The following is a 12,441-nucleotide window of genomic DNA, read 5'->3' as shown; positions in this document are numbered from 1 at the left end:
TTTATAGCACAGGAGCTAGTTGCTGTCTTTACTAGTTACAGATGTTTTTGGAAAGCAAAAACACACCAGTCCGTACATTAATTCAACAGATATTTATTTATGCCCAACTACCCATCTCTCAATTTTAGAAGACAAAGGGGAATGTTGGACAATATGATAAGGAACATACCCTTGCCTTTTAACACAAGTAAGTGATAAAAGTTGAAGTTGGCCTTTCCTAGGTCTGAAACTCCGAGGAGGGCATGTATTTGGCTCTACCTTTGTGGCCCCACAGGTTCTAGGACAGTGCGGTGCCGCACAGCACTCAACTAGTTACTGTTGGATGAATAAAGGCCCCATGTATCTCAAATCCCCATGGCTCCACCTTCCTGTCTGGTCTGTAACAAGATTCATTCTCTTCCAGAACTACCCAGCAGGTTTCTATCCCCCATTCAAACTGAAAGAAATACAAATGGACAGAAATCGTACACCATTTGCTTTTGAAAATGGGTAGAAAGAGCACACTGACTTGAAACGTCAGCTTTTTTTTTTTAATCCCGCTTTCTTAAAAAAGACATGTGGCAAAGAAAGTAATCTTTCAAAAGTGCAATTATATCTAAACAGTTACATGGTCCTCAAGAGTTGCACATGGTGGTGGTTAATGTATTTGTAGTGAAGCTCTTGTAATATAATTACTAAATTGCATTAGAACACATCTGAACTTTGAATTGTTCAGGATAGTTTTAGGCACACTGCTGGCCAAGAAAATTCAGTTTCACCTAGCAACATGAACCATGTAAGAAACGATGCAAGTGGTAGCTGCCTGTCACTTTTCTGACCTGACCTTTCCTCTCTGTTACAGTTCATAGAGCATGGTCCTGATGCTTGTTGGGAGTTCAGTCATGGTATAAACCTGTTTCTTTTGTTTGGGAGCCACAATCCTGGGACCAGCAGTCTTTGAGAGTGAGAGACTGTCAACTCCCATCGCCATTCATAAAAAAAGACCATGTCACAGTAGTGGGAAGCCTGTCATGTATTTGCATAAGTGAATCAGCCCCTTCACAGGTATTTGCACACAGCCTCTCATACTAACAAACCCACTTACCACTGATGCCTTAAAAGGTTTCAAAGTAAAACCCACGGACTCAACCGTGAGCAGAAATCAGAGCTTAATTACAGCTAATTAAGTCAACCCATCCTTGAACATCTGGAAGTGGCAAGCACTGTACTAAGGACTGGGGACGCAGCTGTGAGCAAGACATGCGTGGCACCTGTGGTTAGACCATCTTCACTTTAGACTATCAGACCCTGAAGAAGAAAGTAGATGGAGCGTTGGTCGAAGGTGAGACCTAGAAGAACCTGAAGACCAGACGTAACAGGCCTGGTACTGGTCAGAGAAAATTAAATGCTGATGAGCTGGATGTGCTCCAATACCTGCCTGGCTCTGTTTTATTTCCCCAACAAGCACGTGTTCTCTACCCCTCAGCCTCTCCTTGACACCACCTTCCTAACCAGCTCGTGTTCCTTCAGCCCTGCCCCCCCCCCATCCCGCACTGTCCTAAGTCTACCTTTGCATAACTTTTAAGAGGTGGTTGATGGAGACCCAATGTCCTAGGTTTCACAGTGGAAAGGAGTAGCTGTTGAGGAATCTGCAGTGGAGAAGTGATGGCACCACAGAAAGTGGAAGGAGGATTAAAAGTGCCGGCCGAGGCTCCATCGGTGAGGACTACAAGGGGTAATGGAAGGGGAAGAAAATCACAGGTTATACAACAGGAGGTTTGAATCCAGGATCACCAAGTGCTTCCTCTGCAGGGGCAAAGAGTCTACTCGGCAAGTCTGCACTAACGGTCCTAACCCTCAAAGAGAGGACATTAATTTACTCTGGGGTTACTGGCTGGCTCTCTCCTACTAAAGAGGGGTGCTTCCAGTGCAAGAACTAATTCTTTCTCCTTTAGCCATTCCCAGACACCACCACCCAAATTTTGCTGCTGGAAGTCAACATCCTTCTATAAATCATTCTAAACAGAGCAGACTGCCCCCTGCCTCCCCATCTATGGCCAACTCGTTATTCATCCGTACTTCTCTATGAAACCTTTTTTCATAGTTCTCTCCAGCCTTTTTCTAGTCTAATACCTGTTCCCTCCCAAATCTGGGGAACCAGCGACAAGTGCTTTTAAGCATGTAAGAGTTTCAAGTAAGTGAAAGAAAAAAATCATCTCCCCACAAATGGCTCACCTTTTTCAGGCAAATATGCCCCCAATGGTAGAAGCTAAGATGATCGCAAGGATAATACAGCAGATCATGATCATGATCTTCTTCTGCTCATCCAGACAAGGAAAGAAAAAGCATGTGAGAAGCAGCATCACTGCGCAGAGTTGCAGGGGAAGGAAGGCGAAAGTGGATCCAGACACGGAGGAAGACGTGAAGGGAAAGGGTGATGGATCTGGCTTCAAGAACCCAGGATGTTACTAGAAGCGATGCTTTCAGGCAAGAGATTCAAAATGAGATCAACAGCAGTCTCTGAGGATGTTCAGTATGTTGTTCTGCTTTCTGGTTCCCACCACACCAGAGCTACCCCATCTCCTCCTAGAGACAGATACTCCTGATGAGTCAACTGAATTCTTAGGGAGACCACCTTAAACCTGAAACTCAAATATAGTTAAACCATATTCTTGAGAGTTAACGCATTTTCAAAAATTAGAACTTTTGATCCATGCAGTCTGGCACATGGATAAAAAGCACTGTTAACCCTTGTTTCCAAAACCTAAACAAAAACCACCACATGGTGGCACCCAACCACTATTTTGTAGGGAAATAGAGCAAGAACTGTTTCACGATCAATATAAAGTCATTTATTTTTAAATTATCAATAAAATAATCAAGTTTACATTTAAAAAACACAAATGACAAAAAAAAAACCTTCACTTATTGTATTCCAAACTAAGCCCCAGGGCTCAGCAAAGGCCTATGGTTAAGAGCTTGTCTTCCCTCGTTGCTGGAGCCAGTCCACTGTCTGACTTCATAGCCATGGGAAGAGGGCATCCCTTTGGCTCTGTCGGAGTGCTGAGCAATGACGGAGTACATAGCCTTTGCAAAGGAAGCCCAGGGCAGTGCCTGGATTAGGTGCTCACTCTATCCTAGAGTGTCGAAGTTCAATTATACATCAGGGAGACTGGCAGGGAATCTAAGGGGCTCACCACTGGGTCACCATAGTCACTACACTTGAAATCATTTCCTGGCTGTTGCTTCCTCCATGATAAGAATTGGGGAGGAGACAAAGAACCTGTCAAGCTCATTTACCTGGTAGCAATACCAGCTACTCAGTAGTCCCCGGTCTCCCCCAGCTGACTCAGCCCTGGAGACAGGATCATCCTAAAGGCTCCAGGAATGATCTAAGATTGCTGTGGGATACTCCCAGGACAAGCCTCACCTATGCAGCAGCAAGGAGAGGTGCCAAAACTTGTCATAGCTGTATGCTAAGCAGAAAAACTTAGTGGGATCAGTGTAGTCCTAACCCCAAAGATCTATGATCGTCCCAGCACTCATCCAGAAAACAAGGTTTCTCAATGACACAGGAAGATCCTATTTCTGCTGTGATTCATTTGCAAATAAGCAAATGTCTTACCTAATTTTTAGCTCAGCCCAAGGTTTTTGTTTTTGTTTTTTGATGTTATAATATTCTCCATTTCTAGTTTCCTACTTCCTGAGAGAGACAGGCAAATATATATGTACGTCTCACACACGATTATAAAAGTACATCTGGAACATATGAAATGAGTGACTGAACACTCGCACCAATCTAAGCATTTCCAGAGCCTCAGACTCAAGCACCTTGTCCCTGGCCCAATTTTAAGTGCCTGATTATTTCTGGCCTCAAGGCAGTGGCTTCACAAAGCATTGCTCCAAAGGAGAACAGCCGGTTTCCAAGACTCAGAGAGGCAAACAAATATCTCATACCTTCAGCCTTTACAAATGATAACGTCAGACAACCGTATCATCCTGGTGCCTCCTTGAGTAAACATGAGAGAACACAACATAAAGACTGAAGTTGGCCATGAAGCTGAACATACCAAGAGCTTGATTTAAGATTGAACTTCAAACAAGTCAGCTGCTAAGACCAAAGTGACATCTGCCAGTTCCACATATTTTCAAGACATAGGGACAACAAACTATGAGGACCAAGACCCTGCCAAGTACAAGGCTCGAGCTGAGCCTTACTGTCACCACACTTGGAAGGGAAGAATCCCTTTGTGTTGTTAAAGATACCCCTTAAAAAATACGTTGCAATTTCTGGGAGAATACTCCATGAGGTAGAAAATACAGCACCCCGGGAAGGTTTGGAATCGGCTTTCCAAGGCGCAAGGCTTACTTTGACACATTCAGAGGGAACAAAGAAAAGCTGGGTTGGTTCATACTGTCCGGGAGAGAAGGTACTTCAGAGTTGGTGGGGCAGGAGAAGGTTCTGAGAACTCAGGGTTACATCAGGCAGATTAGCTTCCTCCGGGGCTAAGTTGTTTGCTGGGTCAGGTCCAAGGACGGTTACAAGGAAACAAAGGAACAGGTCCCACTCTCTCTCAGGAAAGCCATTCAAACTCCGTTCCCATCTGAAGACAAGGGTGGCCACACCAGGCTGGAGTGAAATCGGGTTCTAAGAGAGGCACAGGAAGGAGTTGCTGATCAGTGCACAGAATGATGGTGGAGAGCAACATTAACACTTAGTCACAAACCTAGAAGGTGGAGACAGAAGATCAGACGTCACCGCAAAAAAGGAAAGTGATAGAGAAGTCAACACTAAACCTGAGAAATCCTACAGACAAACCCAAGACAGGACGGGATATGGGATCCGGAACTAAATATCCTGCTGTGACAGAAACAAAAAGCTGTATTATGAAAGGGGGAAAAAAAGTCCCTGGACTTCTTGTAATCCTTCCACACAGGCTGTCACATCAGCGGGAGGCAGTCACTGCACAAAAGCACCTGTTCTCTCTACAGGGTCCTCATCAGCGCTTTTCAAATACAAGCTGCAGAACTGGAATCTTCTGCTCCATTACTCCTCTGCTCCACACTTCTCTTACACCATGAAAAGAATAAAGAGAAGTTCAGAGGTCATCACGGCTGCTCCTCTTAAATGGCTGGGTAAGCCTGGACAAGTTTCTTGACTTCACTGAGCTTCAGAGTTTCCCATCTGAAAACAGGGACCATGTTACTATCTTAGAATAGTACCTGGCACACAACTAGGGAGTCAAAGGTAGGCTGTCTTCCCTCCCTCCTGTTCAGAGACCTCGTCCTCAGGCCACGTGGGAGGGACAGGTGGGTCCAGACCTAAAAGGAGCAACCAGTCGTGACTTCATGGACATGGAACACACTACAGTAAATTCAACACTGCTCAGCGAGAGGCAGCCTCTTGGACATCAGGAAAGTCAACTAAAAACAATACATTCATTAGTCTCCTCATTTAAAAAAGGGATTCATTTACATTCTCAAGAAGAAATTGTTGTTCAGTGCTCTAATTATCTGACTTTGAGACCCTCTGGCTCACAGGAGCAGGAAGAAGGAAGAGGCACACAGAAGCAAAAATGAAAAGAAGGATCAGGTCTGGGCACCAACATGGAAGTAATATGATGAGTATTGAAGACATTTGTATCTATTACCTCAGCAATCCTAATTCTCTAATTTCATAATAAAGAGAAAATAAAAATGAGAAAAATATAGATTAGTCACACCATTCGTTATAGTAACACTGTAATCGCAAAACTCCAACTTTGGGGAAGTATTAAATAATTCAGAGTATACTCACAATCTTGCATTGAAAATTAGATTCACCAAGAGATTTTAGTGATGTGGAATGACACACAGGATTTTTGGACCGGGTCTAAAACCACTGATATACTCTGAAGTCTGTGGACCATGTGTGAGTGTGTGAGCATGCCACAAGGTCATCAACAATAATATTAAAAATTCTGTTTACGGTTTCTGTTTTATAAGTTTTTGTTAACATTACATCCTATACTTTATCCAGAAAAGTAATATTTAGGAAGTTACAAGTGTGTTAACAGGACCAATTAGGTCATTCCCATCACGCTGCTACGCCCATGAAGCCCTGATTCAGTGGTCAGCTCTATTCTTTTCACCAGATTTTAAAGAAATCGATAACCTAAATTTTAAACTCGCTCTCCTCCAAGGTTCTCTAGACTTTGTAGACAATGATAAATGGCTACCTGATTTCACAAAGAGAAGCTAAGACGTAAGAAAGAACTCTCCTGAACCCCCCATCAGCTGTGTGTTCAAACTTGTCCTTTGACTTAAGATCTCTTTATAAGCCTGAGTGTCTTTGTCTGTAAAATACGGTAAACAACAGTACCTACCTCCAGAAGGTGTTGTGGGGATTCAAGGACGCGTGTATGAGGTGTTCAGTACATGGTCTGGCATGACTCAACACTCAAAAATGTTAACTGCTTTATCATTCAAGATCCAACCCATCAGCCACAAACAAAACCGCACCACCCCACACCCCAGCCCAGAGCTTTCTTGACACTAAAAAGGATATGGAAAGCAAAGCCCAACATCCATCAAAGTCAGCAAGAATTCAGAAGATGAACCCCAGACCCAGGACACAGATTGTTCCCAATTAGGAGCATGCTTCCCGAGTGAAAGGAGCAAAAATGTGGTGCTCAGGTGTGTCAGGAAAGGTGGCGAAACATGGTGTTAGAAAAAGGGCTGAGACAGAGTCCCCAGGAGAGGAACCAATGGGAGCCTGGCCCAGAAGAGAAGTTTCTCCAGGGCTAGAAGCCCAGAGGAGTATTTTAAGGAGATAAAAGAAGGCACAGGCGATGGAAAGTCCGAGAGAGCTCTGTGAATCCAAGGACAATCACAAAAGAAGAGCACTGCCATGCGAAACCCCAGGCCAATTTCTCAAGAGAAAGCCAATCCAGAATCCCCAAGAACCTTCCATTTACTTACATTTCAGTGCAGCAGCCACTCGGGCCACCATTACTTCAGCCCAACGGAAAGTCCAATAATCAATGCTAAAATGCCCAGCAACACCACTACTACCACAATGATAATTATCAATTTCTGGAGAGGATAAGAGAAACAAAACAAACCATCATTAGAAACAACCAAATAACAATTCATCCAAAACCCAACCCCTCTCACCTCCACACTGAAAGACTCTTATCAACCCAAAAAAGACTATAGCTCTACATTAAGACATTCTACTAGGATATTTTACATATCTTAAGTGACTTCCTGGCTCGCGAGGCCAGCAAATGGAAATACGGAGCTTCTGTTGACTCTTAGCTCACACTTCAGTCTTGTGTGCATGCACAGATTTAAAAAACCACCATCATAGGATCTCTTAGCAACAACCGGCCATGGTATCAAGGGACCAATTTTTCCTGTTCAAAAAGAAGTGTATATTTTCAAATAGCTCTAATTTCAAACTTCTGTCTCTCCCCTAAAGCACACGCCCACCCATCAGACCCAGTCCAGGGACTAGGGAACAGAAAGCAGGACTGCGGTCCGGTTGTGAGCCAGCCTGGATTCATCAGGTAAAATCACTTCCCAACTCCTTGAATTGCTGCACAAGCAATGGGTGAAGCAGAAGAAAAAGAACTGAAGAACAAAAGTATCAGAGCCCAGGAGAAGTAGTCAGAAAAGAAGAGTCTAAAAAGTGCAAGCCACCAGAGCTGGCTACCCCAGTGGGCAGAGAAGCTTCGAAGTCCTCAAGCAACAGGGGCAGCGGAAGAGGGTAAATAATGCTGGTACAGTGGAAAGCGTGTGACTGGAACCTGAACCGGAATCCCACTCCTATACTACTCGGTACCATGAAGCCAATTACGGAACTTCTGACCCTCAACTGTTTCACCTGTAAGTAGGAATAACAGGTGTTCCGTAACATAGGAGGTAATGTTGCACGGAGATCAGCACAGCATGGGGTTCACAGCAGAGAAAAGAGGGCTGGGCCTGGTTAATGGAGTGGAGGAGAGTGAACAGGTTTCTGAAGAACAGAGGAGTCAAGTGTGACATCTGAAAGGATCATGAGCTCTGTGCAGGAGAAGACTAGCAATGACACTGGGCAACGCATCCACCCTGCAGAACTGCCTTCAAGTGTGGGTTCCTGGGTAGAGAACATGTGAGCCAGATCCATGCAAGGCACGCCAGGGAAGGAAGGAGCTACTCTCTGGGAAAGGCTGACACGGGTGTTGGGATGAAGCCGGGACAGAGAGAAAAAGCATGGGCTTAAGGACACGGGTGGGAAGGACCAGAGAGAGGAGGAGCAAGCCAGACCCGTGGAGACTGAGGCGCTCACCCTCCGAGCTTCACTCTGATACTTGACAGCCTTTTTGGTATCCGCCACGGCCCGCTCCACAAAGCCTACTGACTGGTCCATGTTGTTCTCGATACGGTCAATCATGGCTCCCTTTGCCCGGATGCAAGAGGTGGTGGCAGCAGAAAAGGAGACAGGCAGAGGGAAGAGAGAAAGAGCGAGAGAGAGCAAGCAGAATGGACTCTCTTCTCTGAAGGCAGCTGGAGAGTCTCACCTTCCGGGCCTGACCCTGGTACTTCACAGCTCTTTTAGTTTCTTCCCGTGCCTTCTCCACATGGTCCACTGTGTGCATGACATTCAGCTCTATGTTATCTAGCATCTCACCCTGCAAAGGACAGACACAAGTTACACCCCATAAACCTGCCCCAGGACAGTCAGAGCTCACTGGGGACAGGGCTTTCTGTTATAATCCCCAGTGCAAAGAGGAGCATGGGGAAGTCCTTTGTGGGGCACACGTTCCATCTTCCATGGGATTACCTATGGCCCCCCCAGTCCTTGGTGGTGGTCACTCACACAAGCAACCCTCAGTACCACTTCTCTGGGGACAGGCACTGCAGGGGACACTTGGAGCACACTGTCAAGATGCCTGGTAAATACGTGTTCTAAGACTGATCCCACCACCACTGTTCTGTTTTTAATTAAGCATATGAGGAGAGAAACCAAAATAAGAGTATCTTAGGGCATAACTGGGATGCTGGCCTCTTCCTGGTCGTGCAGACCTGAACCAAGTTCATCTGGCCTGAGGCAAGTGTGTGGACTTGTGCTTCGGAACAGTGCTAGCAAACGGGAGCTATAAACACCCATGGTTGGGAACATTGGCTTTCTCCAAGAGATACTCCCAAGCCCCTAACTGACAGGCACGGGCTTTACCTAAGCTATCTGGTTACATCTTATATCTATGAGGTTATTAAGAGACAACAGTCTCTTGGTGAGGTTCCCAACCATCTCCCGGCGATTACTTCCTGACACAAAAGTCTGGTCACTCCAATGAATTCTGAGCATCTTAGGATGGCAACAACCCTCCCCTACCAAGACCTGCCTCGACCCAACCCGTTGCTTGACGACACTCTGTAAACAGAGAAAGGCACTTACCAACACCGACTCTCAAGCCAAGTCCTCAGCAAGGCCGCGAGGAGAGAAAAAAAGAAGAGCAGGGAAGAGGGCACTTAAGGAATGGTCCGAAAGGCCAGAAGGGGACAGAGGAAAGGCAGCTGGGCCCTGAGCAGGGGACAGCTGTCAGAAACTAGCCAAGCAGTGCTCAGGCTTCAGTTAGGTTTTGCAGCCCCTCCACAAGGAGCAGTTTTCAGTCCTTCCCAGGCGGCAGAGCGACCAGGGGGTTCATGGTAACGGTGGCACACATGGACACCAAGGCATCTCTGACTGCGTCTTAAGGACCAGTGGCCGCCTGACCATGTGGAGCCAGCACCGCATACAGGTGACAGGGACGCACGGCCTTGAGCGAGCAGCCCAGGGACAAAATAAGCTGTCAAACCATGGGTGTTCCGAGTGTTCCCATAAATATTATTCTACTGTTCCTTCCTTCCTTTTGTTATCTGCTCTTGTTCCTTAGCAAAAAGTGCCAAAATTTTGGGGAAAACACACAGAAGATAAAACAAAAATGGGGAAAAAATTAAAGCCTCTGGGAAAGCTAACTTTTCAACATGAACTGGGGAAATGATCCTGTCTTTGGTGTCACCCATGAAATAGTTCCCATCAGGAGGCCGCTTTAAGGCAACCCCATTATGAACCCACATCCCGGGGCGCCTGGGTGGCTCAGTGGGTTAAGCCACTGCCTTCGGCTCAGGTCATGACCTCAGGGTCCTGGGATCGAGTCCCGCATCGGGCTCTCTGCTCAGCAGGGAGCCTGCTTCCCTCTCTCTCCCTCTGCCTGCCTCTCCGTCTACTTGTGATTTCTCTCTGTCAAATAAATAAATAAAACCTTTAAAAAAAAAAAAAAAAAAAAAAGAACCCACATCCCCAGGTAAAAGGGCACAAGAGGTGCTGAGACAGTAGGAGGCAATACTTGACCAAGCGCATCGAACCCCACAGTAGGCAGAAATGAGGCCGACAAAGCGGGCAAGAGGACGAGGCTGAGACGGACGCGGGAGGGCGTTCCTTTCCAGGACACTGGGATCCTGTTACCCCATGTGAAGATTCCCGAAGATTCCCCCACCGCACCTCACCTGACTCTCCAGTCCACCCTTCTCAGGAGTGCGCCCTTCTCAGCAGGACCTGAGCTTTCCTCCCTCTGCCCAGGGTGGTGCCCACGGCCGGTTACCTGATTCTCCACCAGCATGGCGATGTCCATAAACATGTCATGAAGCTCCTTGATGCTGCTCTCCAGCCTCACGATGTCCTTGTGCCGCCCTTCAATCTCACTGAGGGCTTGCTTGGAAATCTGAGAGTCGATGATCTACAACAGGCCACACAAAGACCATGAGTCAGCACCCCTGGCACAGCCCCCACCCACACTCCAGCCAAGCCCGCTGCCTCCCTGCCTCCCTGCACCTGCAGCCCTGCCCTCACCAACCACACACAGGTCCACAGCAGCCTCCAGTCTCCACGACAGGGACTTGCATCCCAGCTCCTGGACACTCACCCCAGAAGTGAAGATGGCAGGGTTCCCACTCTCCAGCATCTCCTCCAGCTCCTCATCTGTGGTCTTTTTGCCAGCTTTATAACGAAAGAAGTAGAGCATCAAATACAAGATCAAAGCACACCAATTCAAAGTTCCCTGAAAAGGGTGCCTGGGTGGTTCAGTCAGTTAAGCACTGGCTATCAACTCGGGTCATGATCCCAGGGTCCTGGGCTCGAGCCCCACATCCTGAGCTCCCTGCTCAGCGAAGAGTCTGCTTCTCCCTCTCCCAGCTCGTGCTCGCGCATGCTCTCTGTTACTATCTCTGCCTCTCTCAAACAAATAAAATCTTAAAAAAAAAAAAAAAAAGATCTCTGGAACTTTTACCATGTGGGAACACGGTAACTTCACTCTAAAGACAGTGGCCTCTATAACACACCCCTGAGAGCCCCCGATGCGTCTTGCTTCCTTCTGATTTCTCCCCTAATCCAGTGCACCCTTAGCATGACACGCAGTTACTTCCTGAAGCACGAGTCTGACCACATCCCTTCCTGCTCAGAGAGCTGACCGGCCCATGCACTGTGCCTCGGAGGATCAGGAGCCAGTTCCCAGGCGAGCCCGCCCTCCTCCACCGAACCCCACACTGCTCTTCCCAAGGGCTCCCTCTTCCCAGGCTGCACAGGGGCAGCACTCCCAGACACACTCGCGTGTCTCTGACCACGTGCTGCTTCACACACTTCCTCCACTTAGAACCCTTGGCACCCTGCAGCGCCCCGAGTCCCTGAATGTCATGTCATGTCCGTCACATCTGTCACGTTCCTCACAGCACCCTGCGCCATACTATCATCTCATAAATGTTCTCTGCTGTCAAAGACACAACAAAAAGATGGCACAGGTCCCCAGGACAGCAACTGTCAGCAGGCGCCTCCCCTCCGTGTGAGGAAATGCTGGCGCCCCCAGGAACCAAACAACCGGGGCCCACAAGCATCGCGCCACCCTCAGCCACGACGGGCATCAGACACGCCGGTGACCGAAGGCCTCTCCTGGGCTCGAGTGCGAATGCAGGCAGAAGGCCAAGCGGGGGGCTGCCGCTCGCTCTCCCAGTTCTCCCGACTTGGGACAGACAGCCCAGGGCAGGGAAAGGCACAGGGGCGTGCGCCAAACTTCACACACGTACTGATTTCGAGCTGCCGCTGGATTCGCCCTTTACTGCGTTCGCGGAAGTCCACCTGAGCCTCGTTGTATCTGGTCATCACCTCCACAAACTTCCGGGACAGGACGGAGTGCTGTGGGAACCATCCGAATGCAGTGAGCCCCCGGGAGCGGAAGGCCGGGGAGCCCTCAATGTCAGAGAGCCCGCGCCCCTCGCCCCACACGGCCCAGTCTGTGGCAGCGCTGCACTTGGAAGGGAAGACCAGGTATGAGACTCAGCGTTCCGCTTTCCTAACTTCACACCATCAGGAGAGTCTGCTGACCTTTCCAAGGCATGTGTCCAGTATCTGTCTGCTGACCTCACGTGGTAATCCTGAGGCCAAAGGAGAGCCCTGCATCCACACGA

General features: G+C 47.8%; 1 protein-coding gene across 8 annotated transcripts in view; it reads right to left on the bottom strand.

The window, feature by feature from the left end:
* Positions 1–77: 77 nt before the first annotated feature.
* STX3 (syntaxin 3) overlaps positions 78–12,441 on the bottom strand; it is a 42,632-nt gene continuing 30,268 nt past the window's right edge. The window contains exons 6-11 of one of the 8 annotated variants that reach the window (XM_059143386.1): positions 12,061–12,169; positions 10,908–10,981; positions 10,587–10,721; positions 8,291–8,401; positions 2,215–2,297; positions 78–1,705 (exon numbers count right to left, since the gene is read on the bottom strand). In XM_059143386.1, the coding sequence (XP_058999369.1) occupies positions 2,220–2,297; positions 8,291–8,401; positions 10,587–10,721; positions 10,908–10,981; positions 12,061–12,169 (507 nt within the window). In that variant the 3' untranslated portion in view covers positions 78–1,705; positions 2,215–2,219. Of the gene's footprint in view, positions 2,298–2,808; positions 5,165–6,939; positions 7,054–7,084; positions 8,402–8,522; positions 8,634–10,586; positions 10,722–10,907; positions 10,982–12,060; positions 12,170–12,441 lie in introns of those variants that run through there. The other 7 variants (XM_059143359.1, XM_059143374.1, XM_059143367.1 and 4 more) reach the window with 7 other exon arrangements.

Source organism: Mustela lutreola, chromosome 1 (genome assembly GCF_030435805.1).
Source record: "Mustela lutreola isolate mMusLut2 chromosome 1, mMusLut2.pri, whole genome shotgun sequence".
NCBI classification, from domain to species: domain Eukaryota; kingdom Metazoa; phylum Chordata; class Mammalia; order Carnivora; family Mustelidae; genus Mustela; species Mustela lutreola.
This window is presented reverse-complemented; position numbering and strand designations above follow the sequence as displayed.